Here is a 16086-nt window from a genome sequence, read left to right on the forward strand (position 1 = left end):
TGGAATAAAATAAAACCATAAAGCCCAGAGAAAGAATATGATGTGTAGGGGTTCCCTCTGGAAAACTTCAGGTGAGGAGATGCCACTGTTGACTTTCTGGGGTTCATATCATTTGAATACATGTTGCAATGTGTAGAACTTTTTAATTGGAAAAAACAATTTTGCTAAAATAACGCCCCCAAAAATCTAGAGTCAATGTTAAGCCTGACTTTAGGGAGCTGGGAGGATAAAATATTTAATAAATGTTTATATTAAACAAAAAGAGGGAAGCACTCATTTGATTCCTTTTTCTTAATGGAGAATAAAGATTTAGCAATTCTCTCTGTCATTTTGAGAGTCACAGAAGGATGATGAATGGTTCCAAGACAAACACATTCAGCTTCCATCTCTCAAAAATTATTAATTTTATTTTCCTCTGCTATAGCCAAAAGAATGTTCAGAGAAGACATTTAAAAAGGAATAGAATTTCTTTCATATTCTTGATGGTCTGGAGAGTTTACTACTTCAAAAACTGGAGGATCTGAAGCCACTGTTTGTGTCTTAATATTATGTACACATTCTCTAGACTCTAGGTCTCACAAGATCCTACAAGTAAGCAGGGTAGAATCACACTTATGTAATTATTAAAGATAGTTATATTCCTAGTAAAAAGTATACTTGCATGAACAAGAATAAAATTGTGTTAACTGCACTTCTCTCAGTAACAGAAAATTAAAAAAAACAGAGAGGACCACTTCCCAGTGGGAAGCCTGGCCATGTCAATTGTTTTGCAAGTGAAGAAAACTGAAGCTCTGAGTGAGTAAGGGTCTTATTCAAGATCTTCCGGGTAGATGTAGCAACCCTGGTATTATAACCAAGGGCTTGGTGCCATTTCCATTATGTACATGCATTATTCCCATCTGAGTCTATGGCAGACACTGCTAGATGGATTACACTTGTCCAGCAATCGACATTCAGCCTCAAATCTCTTTCTGGACAGTCCTCTAAGTCATCAATACCAGTCAACTGCAGAAGGTCCCCAAGTTGCAATGAAATTGCAGTTGCAGCATCCTCTTTATATGTTCCTATATGACCAGAAACTAGAATCCTATTTCATTTTCTAAATCATAAAGAAAGTAGTTAATTTTAGTAAATTATCCACTGAAAGTCAAAGAATAATCTTAATATCTATGAAGCTGAAAAAGACTTGATATTTCCATTTAATGAGCCTTTCCAAGGCAATGTCTCCTGATACACTATGGGCATGGGGCTTTCCTACCTGTTAAAGACCCAAATGGTTGACTTGGATTCAAATGCAACAAAATATCTACCTGCATTCTTCCCCATTCTTAGTCTACTCTCCAAGATACTGAGCTCCCTTTGTAGTACATGGAGAGCCAGTAGGAGAGCCAGATGATTATAAATTGGACAATACAGATAAAAGATATGCAAAGGATTGGGTTTTGCTAAAAATGGTTTTATTAAAATGTACATTCATGTATTAAGCTATACATATATTCCTACTTGGGCTTCCCTAGTGGCGCTAGCATCAAAGAATCTTCCTGCCAATGCAGGAGACATAAGAGATATGGGTTTGATCCCTAGGTTGGGAAGATCCCCTGGAGGACAGCATGGCAATCCACTCCAAAATTGTTATCTGGAGAATCCCAGGGACAGAGGAGCCTGGCAGGCTACAGTCCGTAGGGTCACAAAGAGCAACTTAGCAACAACTGAAGCAACTTAGCACGCATGGACACATATACCTACATATCCATACATATCTATAACAGTTATATATACCACACAGTGTTATGTGTTTATAAGAAAATTAGTATTTATGCAGCATTTTGCAGTTCACAAACATTTTCACCCACATTGTCTAGACTCAGATCTCACAAGATCCTATGAGGTAAGCAGGGTACATATTATTTTAAAACAGGAGAAATAACTACTTTGCACAAGGTCACATGATTTATAACCATCTTATCACTATTAAGTCCTCTCTTACCTATGACCATAATCCTTTCTCAATCTAAACCCCATGCTTTGCCCAGACTCTCCTTATAGGTCCAAAGGTCTTGGGTACAAGAGTAAAAGACAACATTGACAACTCAGAAATCTAGATTTGATAATCGTGTGATTTAGGGAAAATTACCTACATTCTCTGGACATGCTCATCATCTTTCAAACAAGGTTTGAATCATAAAATCACCACCATAACTGGGTTCCCTTCAAAAGTCACTGTAGTAGGTCAAAGATACATATGACCATATAAAGAACAGTAGGACAGGAACACCAGTAACAACTGGTTAGATACTAGAAATTGGGCCAGAGTAAGGGCTAGCAGAGTTTTATAAACAGAGGGTGTAAGTGGACAAGAACCGAGAGCGGAAATAAAAGTGTGTGTGTGTTCATGTGTATAGCTGTACATTTATTGGGTGGTTATTCCATTCCAAACTGTAAATAATCTGCCTGCCATGCAGGAGACCCAGGTTCAATCCCTGGGTCGGGAAGATCCCATGGAGAAGGGAATTGCAATACACTCCAGTATTCTTGCCTAGAGAATTCCATGGACAGAGGAGCCTGGCGGGTTTTAGTCCATGGGGTCGCAAAGAGTAGGAAAAGACTGAGTAACTAATCCTTTCACACTGTTCCGTGCCAAACATACTGCTAAGTATTTTGTTGCATCATTTCATTAATTTTCACACCAACCACATTAGGTAAAAATTACTTCCTCCATTTTACTTACAAGGAAACTGAAACTCACCTTGGGCACCACTTAGAAATAGAGTCATATAATTGTATTGGTAATGAACAATCCTTACAATCCTTGGTTCTTCTGAAATATCTTGGAATCATTTATATCCTTCACACAATAGAACTACACTACTACACTCCAAGCCTACAGACTCTTCACCATACAGTAAGAACATTTTTGCGACTAAAAAACCTGAGAAAGTATCACATAACAGAACTGAAATATTAGACCACTTGTCATCAATAGGAATTTAGTTTGCCAGGTTTTATTTTTCCTTTTATTTCTCTATGCTTCTATGTTGGAGATTTACAAGTTGAGGGCCATGATTCTGGGTAAAAAGAATAGTAATCCTAGAAGCTCTATAAGACTCCTGAACTCTGGGACAAGTTCATGAGATGGTCCATAAAATTGAATTCAGGTTGGCATTTGGGGATCCAAGCCCCAAGCAAAGTTGAGAGATGTTTTCTATCTTTGCTAAAGCAAAATTATTCCCAGATACCCACATACACCCACATACATCAACAAAGGAGACTGAAGGAGCATGGTACAGGGTAGCAACAGCGCCATCCATCATGATGAACATCTCTGCAGCAACAGGGAGACCAAGCTGCGGAACAAGAGGAGCCATGGGCAGTAAAGACAGCTGGCCCCCTCCTCCCCAGATCCAAAGACCCAGAGGAGGGCCCCAGAGTTGTTACCAAATGTGACTTTCTTTGCTGTATGATAAGAGTGAAGGGAAGGCAAAACATTTATCTATATTCACATTTGGAATAGATAAGGCACACTGTTCTGAATATTTAATTCATTCTCTTCTTGTGAATGAGCTATTCTTTCCAGTTACAACAGGAACCAGAAAATGGAGCTTAACTTTTGTTTTAACATTTATTAGAATTAATACAGGGTCTCAAGTCATCTTTGATCCCACATGGTACCAGTTCCAAGTAAGCCAGGAAATGTGCAAATCTTCAAAAGAGGGAACAGCTAAATCTATCAGCAGCTTAAATAAAAGAGGCAGAGTTTCTTGGCCACATGAATGCCTTGTCAAGTAACTATTCCAGCTGAGATCAGACCAGAAATCAGTGAGTAATATCCATGGCCAAAGTTAAAATTCTTGTAATCTATGCCTTATTTAGAACCAAGAGCATGCACCAGTTATCTATAGCGGCAGCAGTTTCTACGTCCTGAATAACAGTGACTGATGCTCTATCTGTGGATAATATCGAAGGTGTGTTCAGTAGTGATGAGTTAAACTCCAAGGATTTATAGGAACTGGTTCCACTCAGAACTCAGAGCTGACATGATCATTTAAGGACTTCTGCTCTCCTTTCTTTTCGTGCTTTTACTCCAGTGGGGACCATCTGAATGCAAGATGGAGACTCTCAATCCCAAATCTCAAACTAAAAGTTAGTTTTTGAGTCTGAATGCTACCTGAGTCGTAGCTATAACCTTTGTAAATCTGCATTGCAGCTGCAGCTTGTGCGCCACCTTCTCACAGTCTACCAAGAGCACATCAAGCCGAGGTCTCTGGAGACCTAGACACCCAGGGCCAGTGCAAGCAAGAAATCATAGCCTCTTCTACTCCTCTCAAGCATCCTTGGGGATATATTTACCAACCAGACAAGAAAGATTTGCACCAAAAGGGATAAAATATCTTTTGTAAACTTTGTCATATTTCAATATCTACTGCCCTTCCTGGAATGATGAGTCTATTTCTTGAAAATGGAGCATCTTCTCATAAAATCACTGCCTCTGTAAATAGCTCAGTAAAGGACATTTGCCAATAGAGCAGAGGCTCTATTTGCCCATCTTCCAGGAAAAGGACCACAAACGTGGCATTATGAGTTAGGAATTTACCCATCATTTCTATGATAAAAAATCTTGCATCACATTACATCTCACCTGGGAAGGACCACAAGTGTATGGCTAGAAATATTAGGAAAAAAAGCAACTCACTAAGTTTTCAATCAATCCATAGTCTGCCTACCATCAAGTGCTTCAGCCCCAGCAAATATGATTATTCCAAAGACTAAATGACAAGCACAAAGCTAAAGCATGAAACCCAATTCTTAGACGCGCCAAGTTCTAACCACTGGATGACCAGAGAAGTCCCCCTTTTTTTTCCCTAAGAAATTTCTATATATTTTAAAGTTTAAAATTGCTGTCATAGTATATGTGTACATGTGTATTTTGCTGAGAATAAAACTGTCTCAACAGAAAAAAATAAAAATAAAAAAAATTAAAAAGTGTTTAGTCTGGTTTACATTTAATAATAGGTTGCTACTTTATTCAGTTTCAGAGCTGTGTTTGAGTTATATGTCTGTCTATGTTTCATTTTTTTATGATAAAAAAGGCAAGATGACAAGTCATCAATTTAAGAAAAAAGGAAAAGCAGATTTCCCATCATATACCAGAGGAGAAAAAATGTGAGTCACCTAAGCAAAAATTTTTTCCTATTGGTCTGATAATCTCAGTTATGGTATTACTAAAGGACTCTATAAAGTAATTTTATATCATTCTGTATTAAATTGATACTATAAAAGCCTCACTTATTCAGACAAGTTATTAGAAAGATCAGTTTGAACTAGTGATCATTCTAACTGTAGGGTATTTTTTAAAAGGCAATGCATTTTTATAATTTGTGTGACTCAATTTCAGCCAACAAAATATGGCTTAATGGAATTCCTTAAGAATCTGCTCAAATCAATAGAGAAAAATATTAGAAGTAGCCTATCTATTTTAGTAAGAGTTAAGGCAATGGCACCCCACTCCAGTACTTTTGCCTGGAAAATCCCATGGATGGAGGAGCCTGGTAGGCTGCAGTCCATGGGGTCTCGAAGAGTTGGACACGACTGAGCGACTTCACTTTCACTTTTCACTTTCATGCATTGGAGGAGGAAATGGCAATCCACTCCAGTGTTCTTGCCTGGAGAATCCCAGGGACAGGGGAGCCTGGTGGGCTGCCGTCTATGGGGTCTCACAGAGTCGGACACGACTGAAGTGACTTAGCAGTAGCAGCAGGGTTCTCAAAAAAGGCATCTCTCTTAGAGATTTTTAATATTCTTTTTATAGTCAGATTTATCCCACTATTTTCAACCAATGCTTTCATAGAAATATTCTTATCCTTTACCTGCATTTTAATAGAGTTCTAGTTAAGAAAGTTTGCATTAAATGAATTTTAAAATACATAATCCTTCATAAGAGCAATAATCAGTAACAACTGACAGAATTCCACAGAATTCTAGACAGGCTTCTTTGCAACAAATGTGCCTTTTATTGAGTGTGAATATACAATAGGAGCAATAGGGTCCTCTCAGTGACACTGACATCTGTCCCAAGAGGCAGTGCTCCTATGGGACAAACCAAAGCAACTCTGGCTTTTAACGATAGCTGTGGGATACTTAAAAACTGACCTGGACTGGGGTGATCCAGATCAGTAAGAGGTGAGACACACTCTCACACTCTTGGCTAGCATGCTGCAATCCATTTACTGTCAAGGTAGAGAGCTGGTGGACTAGACACCCTTAGAGAGGATATGAGTCAACCAGAGCATGCTCTGATAAGGGCATCTCTTACAACACATGGTTCCAGAAGACAGTGGTATGGATTTAAAAATACAAGTATATTTTCCACACCTGCATACTATCAGCCATGGCCTAACCCTAAGTGTTCCAACAGCCATTAAGTCATAATTTTAATTCCGTTTAGAGGAGCTAAGCCAGTAAAAAGTGTTACTAACACTGAAACCACGTCTTTGCTGGCCACGTAAATGAAGGGGTCAAAATCTGCCCTGAATAGTGGAATCCAAAGCTTAATGCTTTCACTTAGTCACTAATTGCCTGAGTTCTTCTACACTCTTTGTCAAAAGGAATTGGGTTCCAGATTAAATAGACTAGAAGTCAATTTTTCTTATATAAAAGGAGAGTTTCGATCAAGGCCTCTGACATATTCAGGTGAATTTTTAAAATTCTACTTTGCTTGACCAATTAAAAACATGAATGACAAGCTGACATAGCCTAGATGTCAATAGCAACTTATCACAGTGGATGAGAAAATCTGACTTAAAAATGCACCTCTTCATTCCTCTAACTGCTAATGCATTGTTATAATTTCCTTCTAAAAATGTTTGACTCTTCCTTCCATTTGATGACTACTGAAGAGATAAATCAATAATATAATAAAAAGCAGTTCATAGACTTATATCCAAACATAAATCTCAGACTGAAATATGCTAAAAATAATAGGCATATCTCACCAAATCTAGATGTATAGTAAGAAAAATATAGATAGGGACTTTGAACAAATTGCTTATCCTCTTGATGTTTTTCACTCATATGAAAAAAAAAAGTGACCAGGATTAAATGACAGTGTATATAAAGCAGGGGCCACAATTACTGGCATAAGATACGGCAATAAGCGGTAGCTATTGCTATTATCATGCTGCCCTCTGGTGCAAGCCATCTCCACCACCCTCTGTTCCATGAAGATCTGATTGATTTCCATAGTGAGAAATTATGTAACTTTACCACTGATGGAAGAGAAAGAAGGGAAGTATGGGCTGTGTGTGTGTGTGTGTGTGTGTGTGTATGCATGTGTGTGATTTATTTACTTTTTATATCCCAGTTCATTCCGAAAAGAATTTGCAGTAATACGTCACCTTTCCTCTGACTTTTCTATTAAAATGTTCTTGGATTGTTAAGTAGGGTTTACAGCAAAGAGCCCTGGGCAGTAGATTCAGATTCTGAGATTGTCTGGTTGATTACAGTCTCTTGGAAACAAAAGTTCTACTTCACTGAAAACATTTTGCTTTCTCCACAGTAAGAATTAGGTTCTGAATCTGGAACTAGGCTGTACTTGTAGACCTAATCCAGATCTCAGCTGGGTTCTGAAGGGTTATAGTGTCCTTTATACAAGGAAGAGGAGAGGAAGAAGCCAGTCTCTCTCACCTCTCCTCTGTGTGTCAGTACAAGACACAGTCAGCTGCACCGCCTCTGGTATTGGGGTTTTACCACTTCCAGCCCCACCACACTCAGAGGTCAGAGAGAAAGTACTGAACACTGGTCTTGGCTGAAATGCCATATCCATCCGGAAATGGCCTTTCCTGACCTCCCTTCAGACAGCCTGCTGGCCACTGATGTCACCCTATCATATTTTTATCTTCATCAGAGTACTTGTCCCTAACTGATATTTTCTTATTTATTTATCTGGGGGCAGGGGGTTGTTTTGTTTTGTTTGTCTATTATGTCTCTTTCTCCCCACTCTAAATAGCGTAAAGTCAGCTCTATGGAAGAGCAACTTCATCTGTCTGATTCAATGCCACATCCCCAGCACCCAGCACAATAGGATCCTTGCAGGCACTCATCAAATGTTTGTTAAATAAATGAATGGTGGTGAAGAGGCAGCTTCAGATCCTCTTTCTACACCTCAGAGGGTGCCAGTCCTAACTTTTCTACAAGCACAGCCCCTTTGCCTGCAGCATTAATCGGATTAAGATGTCTAGTGGGGGAACTGACCAGGCCTTTCAAGGCAGTCTCTGTGTCTCTTTCTCAGGTTTCCCACCTGAGTGTTGATAGGGCTTTACCTTTTGGGAAAGGTCTGTGATACTCTTGAACTTCATCTTCCCTTTAATGAAACAAAATCGATCATCTTCTAGGTCAATCCACAACACACAACACATACACACAGAGTTCTCATTTAGAGTATTATCCGCTTATTATTTGTTCAGCTACAAAGTTGCACTTTGATTCCTATTCTGTCTTTCCCCTGTGCAGAACCTGGGAACCCTGTAAAAATTGGAGGTGGGGATGTTTGATAGGGCAAGATGGGGGAATTCCAGGATACCAAGCCATAAAACCATTAATGCAGACCCAAACACATATCTCTAATGCTTCGGTATCTCTAATACTGAAATTTGATCATCATTTGCAAACCAGATAGATCTGATGTGATGTGGTAGTTGGTAATTTTGTGTGTATACTGTCCTCAGTAGATTCCCATTTCAAACTTGGCACCTAAAAACCTTTGCTATCACCACTTTCCTCACCAAGAAATTACCACCTATCAGATTAAGAATAGCTAAAGGGAATGATTCATGCCCCTGATCACATCAGGAACTCTGGATGTGTATCATATGGCCCAAATAAGGGTGGAAGGACCAAGGTGGGAGGGGATGGGAGTCTTTGCCCTCGGAAGCCAACACCACCACTCCTATTCATGTCCCTACTAGTACTGACCCCTTAGAAAGAAAGGTTTTATGTTTACTCTCCACCCATAAGAGCAGACTCATCTTCATAAAACACCATGACTGCCACTGGTATTAACCTGACTTGTGGTGTGTCAAAGATTGTTTACAGTCATTTTGAGTAGTAAATTCTACCCGCCCTAAATAAAATGGGCTCTATGGCAAAGCTATGAAATTATTTCAGATCTTACAATTCTTTGGATATTCATCCATGAAGAATATATCTGTGGTATCTTAATAACTTCCCTAACTGCAATATTTGCAATTAAGGAAGGATGAAGTGATTTTCCAAAAATTTAGGTTAGCCAGATATCCTGAAATCAGTGATAAACATACCTACCATACATTATCTCCTTAATATATGTCAAATTCCTATTCATCTGAAATAAAATTTTGTATAATCGAATATTGCTTGAAAAAAAAATAGCCCAGGAGGGACTTAAACATTTTTGCCCTGATGACACTCACTGATTTAAGATTTGATTTATACTATTTTTATTTTTACTATATTTCAAGCTGTACAAAATTATTAATCTTTATGAGAGGCCACAAAATAGGCTTAAGGGACATTAAGAAATAAAATCTTAATGAACATATTTTAATAAAAATATATTCTGAAACTTTTGATAAATTCAAATCCAAGTAATCAAGATATACACAAATAAAATTTCAATCATATTTACAATCATAATCTAGTATGCTAAAACTGTGTTTGAGATAAATATATATAAAGACTTTCTTGAGGAAAAATAGCAAGGCAAAAATACCCAGTAAATAGCCTATTACAATTCACTGCGGACAAATTGACATATGATGTGTAGTTGACCTCAACCCCTGGAGTTGGACTGAAGAGCTCTGCATTCTGTTCCAGCAAGAAAATTCTGCAAGATTACAAACATGCAGTGTGGGTAGCACATTTTAAAATTTAACACTCAATTTCATTGGGAGTATGAAATGGCCTCCTACCAGCTTCAACATAAAACCTGAGAAAGCAAAAAAATATATACCTTTATATTATTCATGCTGTTTTTCCTCATTTATTTCTCTCTTCATTTTCTTATTCCAAGTTCAATATAATAAAAATCAGAGTGACTTTTCTGTCAATAGTTTTCCATCTGACAATGCCAATTATCACCAGCAACAATTCTTATCAAACTAGTAAGAATCTGGTAGGAATGACTGAAAAGCTGCAAGACCTTCATCAAAAATCTGATTATAGAAAATCTATAGACATGTTCACACATCTTTAGCTTTTTTTTCAGACCTTCAGATGGGGCTCCCTTTAGGGTCACCCTAGCGGTCTGTCTGAGAGACACTAGAGTAATTCTTATCTCTATCTCTGAAAATCTCCAGATATTCACCATTCCCTCTTCCCTGATGGCTCAGATGGTAAAGAATCCTCCTGCAATGTGGGAGACCTGGGTTCGATCCCTGGGTTGGGAAGATCCCTGGAGGAGGGCATTGCAACCCACTCCAGTATTCTTGCGTGGAGATTCCCAAGGACAGAGGAGCCTGGCGGGCTACAGTCCACAGGGTTGCAAAGAATGGAACATGACTGAGCGACTAAGCACAGCATCCTCACACTCACTTACCACTCCCTACCCCAAGGCAGCCTATTTTAAGGATCCTGTTTGGGATAAAATAAAGGGTGAACTTATTATTTTAAAATATTGGGGATTCCAAAGTCTAATGCCTTGCTATTTGCATATATATGTTCATTGTTGAACTGTAAGGTAACACCACATGTGACTCTACTGAACTTAATAAATGATCAAAACAAAAGAACAGACCACCCTTCCTAATCCTTCTAGGCTTTCATAATTCTTAGAAATTTGAGTTTCTGCATCTCTGTTTCTAGACTTAAGGAAAGACAAAGCTGTTTCTGAAGAGCCAGCTAGTTCAATGAAAACAAACAGACTGAGAAAGGTATCGGGGAAGGGTGTGGGGGGAGGGTTGAAGGAAAAGGCTGCCTTTGAACTCAAGAGTCTTCCAAACTCTAGTACATCTGCACTATTAACAAGTACAGGCCGGATTGTGAACATGTGTGGGCGATCCCATCACTGAAAGTATTTGATCATATGTATCAACTGAGGAAGCCTGACAGTGCAGTAGCTGGTGTGGGTCAGAGGGTTAGAAATGCAGGATCAGGGGCTCTATTTCTGCCCTATTGGGAGGCCTGGCATGCTGCAGTCCATGGGGTCGCAGAGTCTGACGTGACTGCGCAAAACTGAACTGAACTGGGGAGTCTGGGAGAGCTGCTCCCTCTCCCACGTCCCTCCACCTCTTCAGTAAAATGTGGCTTGTAATAATAACCTGTCTGACAAAACTCTTAGAGGGTTTACTGATAATACTGATAATAAAATACTTGTAAAATTTAAGTGCCATAGAAATGCTCAATTATTGGAGCCAGTTTTGCCTGGGCAGTCAGTTTCTCTTCTGATATCTTTTAAAACATGTTTATGGGTGTATCATTTTTTTCACGATGCCAGGGAGACAGCGGCTTGAGCAAATTATTTCTAGCCTAAGAAGGGAAATGCTTTAATTACCCTTGTTGGGTTCATGAAATACTTTCACTTAATACTTTCATTGTATCTTAGCAGATAAAATCATTCCCATTTTATAGAAAAAGAAACTGAAGCCCGGAAGTGTTCACCAACTTACTCAAGGTCATCTGGCCAGACTAGAATTCAAGTTTTCTCACTCTTTGTGAGAAAACTGGCACTCTTTTGTCAAAATGGGACAGAATGGCAATTAATTGATAGATTAGCCTTATTTATTTCTGCTCACATTTGCTGAGTACTTGCTATATTTCCATCATTATCTCATTTAATTTCCTAATTATGAAGCAGGTACTGTTTCTTAAGGAAACGTTCACTGATTAGTTCAACCAGAAAGAGAGCTCCTTCTACAAAAGTCACATAGCATTCTTCCTTACAATGCTCTTTTGATACGTATCATGGACAGTCTTCCGTTTTAGCTAAGTTTTCACACACACACACACACACACACTACATTATGATATCCTCAAAAATAGTAATCATATCAATCTTTGAGGCTCCATGGCACTCAGAATGGTGCAGAGTGCATTCAGTTCAGTTCAGTTCAGTCACCAGTCATGTCCCACTCTTTGTGACCCCATGAACCACAGCATGCCAGGCCTCCCTGTCCATCACCAACTCCTGGAGTTTACCCAAACTCATGTCCATTGAGTTGGTGATGCCATCCAACCATCTCATCCTCTGTTGTCTCCTTCTCCTCCCACTCTCAATCTTTCCCAGCATCAGGGTCTTTTCAAATGAGTCAGGTCTTTGCATCAGGTGGCCAAAGTATTGGAGTTTCAGCTTCAACATCAGTCCTTCCAATGAACACCCAGGACTGATCTCCTTTAGGATGGACTGGTTGGATCTCCTTGCAGTCCAAAGGATTCTCAAGAGTCTTCTCTAACACCACAGTTCAAAAGCATCAATTCTTCAGTGCTCAGCTTTCTTTATAGTCCAACTCTCACATCCATACATGACTACTGGAAAAACCATAGCCTTGACTAGATGGACCTTTGTTGACAAAGTAATGTCTCTGCTTTTTATGCAGAGTGCATTACCAATACTCAATTAATATTTGTTGCTTGAGTAATTACAGATATGTGATTTAAAAAAAATACATGGATACAAGTTTCATAGCAATAAATATTTCACATTACAAAAAATGAGAAGTCATAGAGTTCCAATTATTTTAGTAAACACTACATTAGCTGATTACATTTCTTCTTACCATTATTTTAAGTCTCAGCTATATCTTAGAAATGTATATTTTCAAGGCTCAGAATTTGCCAGTGGTAAATCATTCTATTACGCAGGACAAGTATCTCACATGTGGCTGATCTGCTCACCCAAGCCTCTTTGCCTGATGGCTCCTTACCTGATAACATATTGTCTGTTTTTATTGAGGGAAACTTCAAAGTCATTTCATGCTTGTGCCTATGAATCATCAGATGATCCTCTGTTGGGAAGCGCTGTCAGACAAAATATAAAAGGGAGAGAGGAGAGGAGCCATTCAGTTTTATAATAAATATTTGCCATCACAGAGAAAAACATCAGCATTGCAAACGTGACAGGCAAAACAAAAAGTTAGTTCTGAAAAAGTGTGAAAGCATGGTTGGTAAGTAAAATGACAAATTATTTTATGCAAGCACATATGCATTCATATCAGACTTTGAGAAAGAATTCCATGTCATGCTTAATTATTTGCTGCATATCTACAAATGTACCGCATGACATTTGCATACTATGTTTCTGTATATGAAGATGTTGAACACTGATTATCTCAGTAATCATAATTATATATATGATATATAGTAATAAGACAAATTGCTTTTAATGTTCTATACTCCCTACAGTGTAGTAAACCAACACTTTAGTTTTAATTTTCAGAGAATGACACTATTATTGTCAAAATGCTGTGCCCAAATGTATTCAATTGTCTGGCTTCAGGTCATATGATGGGATTAGATTTCCTAGCCCTCTTGTGGTTGGGTGGGGCCATATGAGTGGTTCTGCCCATTGAGTTATGAATGGAAGTGACATGTCACCCAGATGTGAGCATCAACTTCCTGGGGCAAGATCCTTTCCCTTTTAGCATGGCCAGTCACAGTGGCCCCTCAATCATCCTAAATCTCTGGAGGATTATGAAGAGCATCTCCAAATTCTAAGAATTATGAAAAATGTCCTGTCAATCTATAATTGAAATGTATGCTTGGACAACTGATATCAGTCTTTACTGTGTCAAGACACTGAAGCTTTGAGCTGATTTGTTATTGCAGCAGAGCCTAGCTTATCCTGACTCACACCGGTACATTTTAATAACTAAAATTAACTGAGTATTTGCCTTATCAAAGTCAAATGAAAATACAACAAAAGACAATTAGGTCTGCTAAATGTTTCCTAGGCTTTGACAATTTAGAAAATCTTGCAGAGTATCCCAGCACCACAGGATAGTGGCTATAAATTTCAATTACCATTGTATACTAGAATAGAAATCTTTTCTGCAAATAATATAATTTGTATTCAAGGGAATGAGAGGATTCACTAGGCTAAATTCATTGGACTATTTCAAAAGTAGTTCTTCAAATAAATATCATTCATTTCTTTGTCATTTGTATAACATAAATTGGAGAGTATAGAAGTTGCAAAGCATGGTGATAATGCCATATTTCTGAATACCCAGAAGTCTCCATGATGTGTGGGTTTTTCCTGCAGGATCATCTATTTTCTTGGTCCTCTAACACCACAGTAGAATGACTGCATCAAATATGTTATAATACCATGTGTGACTTAGATACATAGATTAAAGTTCTTAAAGTCTTTCTGTCAAAAGCCTTATCATAATTTTTGTATAATATATAACCAGAAACAACATGGTAGCAGGCTTCATTTGCAGCCATTTGGACAGCCATTTTTGGCTCCATAAAATAATAGTCTAAAATAGAATATAAACAGAAAAAAATAGAATATAAACTTATTATATACTACTAATAATTTCCATAATATATCATAGTAACCATAATTATCTTCCAAAAGAGACAATATAGGATATCTTGAATTTTCTTTTTACATTTGGTAGGAAAGAAAAAAAAAAGAAAGTTAAAGTGTTGTTGCTCAGTTGTGTCTGACTCTTTACAACCCCATGGGTTGTAGCCCACCAGACCCCTCATTCCATAGAATTCTCCAGACACAATACTGAAGTAGGTAGCTATTCCCTTCTCCAGGGGATTTTCCCAACCCAGGGATGGAACCCAGGTCTCCTGAATTGTAGGCAGATTCTTTATCATTTGAGCCTTTCCATAATATCTCATATTAACTATAATAATGTTCCAAAAGAGACAATACAGGACATCTTGAATTTTTTTTTTACATGTGGTAGGAAAAGAGCAGCAAATTGTAAATAGCCAAAATGTACAGTCTGCAACAGACACAGAGCTGAGAGAGGCCACTGGAACTTAAAACATGGTTAATGCAGAGAGCAAAGGAACACTGAAATTAACATTGGACTTTGTGAGATTAGAAAGAGCACAAGAAACTTGTCTCTCCTCACTTGTGGGACACAGTTAATTTATAAGGAGCCATAACACATACATAAAAATCTCCCAGATATTACAAGCTGTTCCTAACAGAGCAAAGGTTCTTTCCAATTAGGGAAAAGGGTGGGGGAATCCATCCATCACCTCCAACACAGTGCAAGCACTCATAATCCATACTTACTTCCATTTCCAATTCCCAGCCATCCTTTCTTCTCCATGCAGGTTCCCAGGCTATGGAATGCGGCTAAAGTAAATGTTATGATGGACTGATTCCCTAACACCCCACCAGGAGACCCTTGGAATCACTGACCAACTACTATATATTCTTAATTCTAATTTCTCTTCAACTGAAAGATACTCATATTTTTATAACAGCTTGTCAAGAAAAAACACTTCCACATTAAAGAGAGACATCAAGTTGTAGGTTTATCTTCACATTCAAATTTAGAGGGTGTTGAAAGAAGAGGCTTGAAATTTTACCTTAAAACCAAGAAACAAATTCCCATTTCTCATGTTTGTCCAACTATTTCACCAGTTCACTTAGCCTTCTCAAGGAAATGACCTGCTTTCACTGAAGCTGAAGATCATTTGAAATACACCCCTTCAAGCTTTATTATCACCTCCATCTTAGAATCTGCATTAACTTCATAGGTTCTATTTCTGTTCTCTCCTGTCTCAGAAGAATGAGCACCCCCATCTCCTTCACAGGATCCTCTACACACCTATCTCCTGAGGATGGAGTCAACCTGTGATCCTTCAAGTCAGCATGCTCACTCCTCCTTGCCCTTGACAAAATCCAGCCTGGAGAGCCCTGACTTTAAAAAGAACCTTTCTCAAGCTTGTTCCTTCTCTAGCTACCATTATATCACTCTGCTTTCCATCACTCCCTAGCACTCTTGAAAGACTCCTCTATGCTGGCCACCTCCACTTCCTCACCACCCACTCACTTGGTAATCCCTTCCAATCTGGCCCCCAACTGGACTCCTCTCTCATAGGTCGCCGGCAGGCACCCAACTGCCAAACCCAACAGCCCCTGCT

The 16086-nt window shown here is 38.5% G+C and overlaps 1 protein-coding gene across 3 annotated transcripts in view; it reads right to left on the minus strand.

The window, feature by feature from the left end:
• CREB5 (cAMP responsive element binding protein 5) overlaps window positions 1-16086 on the minus strand; it is a 439163-nt gene that overhangs the window by 341525 nt on the left and 81552 nt on the right. For all 3 annotated transcript variants that reach the window (XM_070787904.1, XM_019958835.2, XM_019958834.2), the window contains exon 3: window positions 12891-12984. In XM_070787904.1, the coding sequence (XP_070644005.1) occupies window positions 12891-12984 (94 nt within the window). The remainder of the gene's footprint in view (window positions 1-12890; window positions 12985-16086) is intronic.

Source organism: Bos indicus, chromosome 4 (genome assembly GCF_029378745.1).
Source record: "Bos indicus isolate NIAB-ARS_2022 breed Sahiwal x Tharparkar chromosome 4, NIAB-ARS_B.indTharparkar_mat_pri_1.0, whole genome shotgun sequence".
NCBI classification, from domain to species: Eukaryota; Metazoa; Chordata; class Mammalia; order Artiodactyla; family Bovidae; genus Bos; species Bos indicus.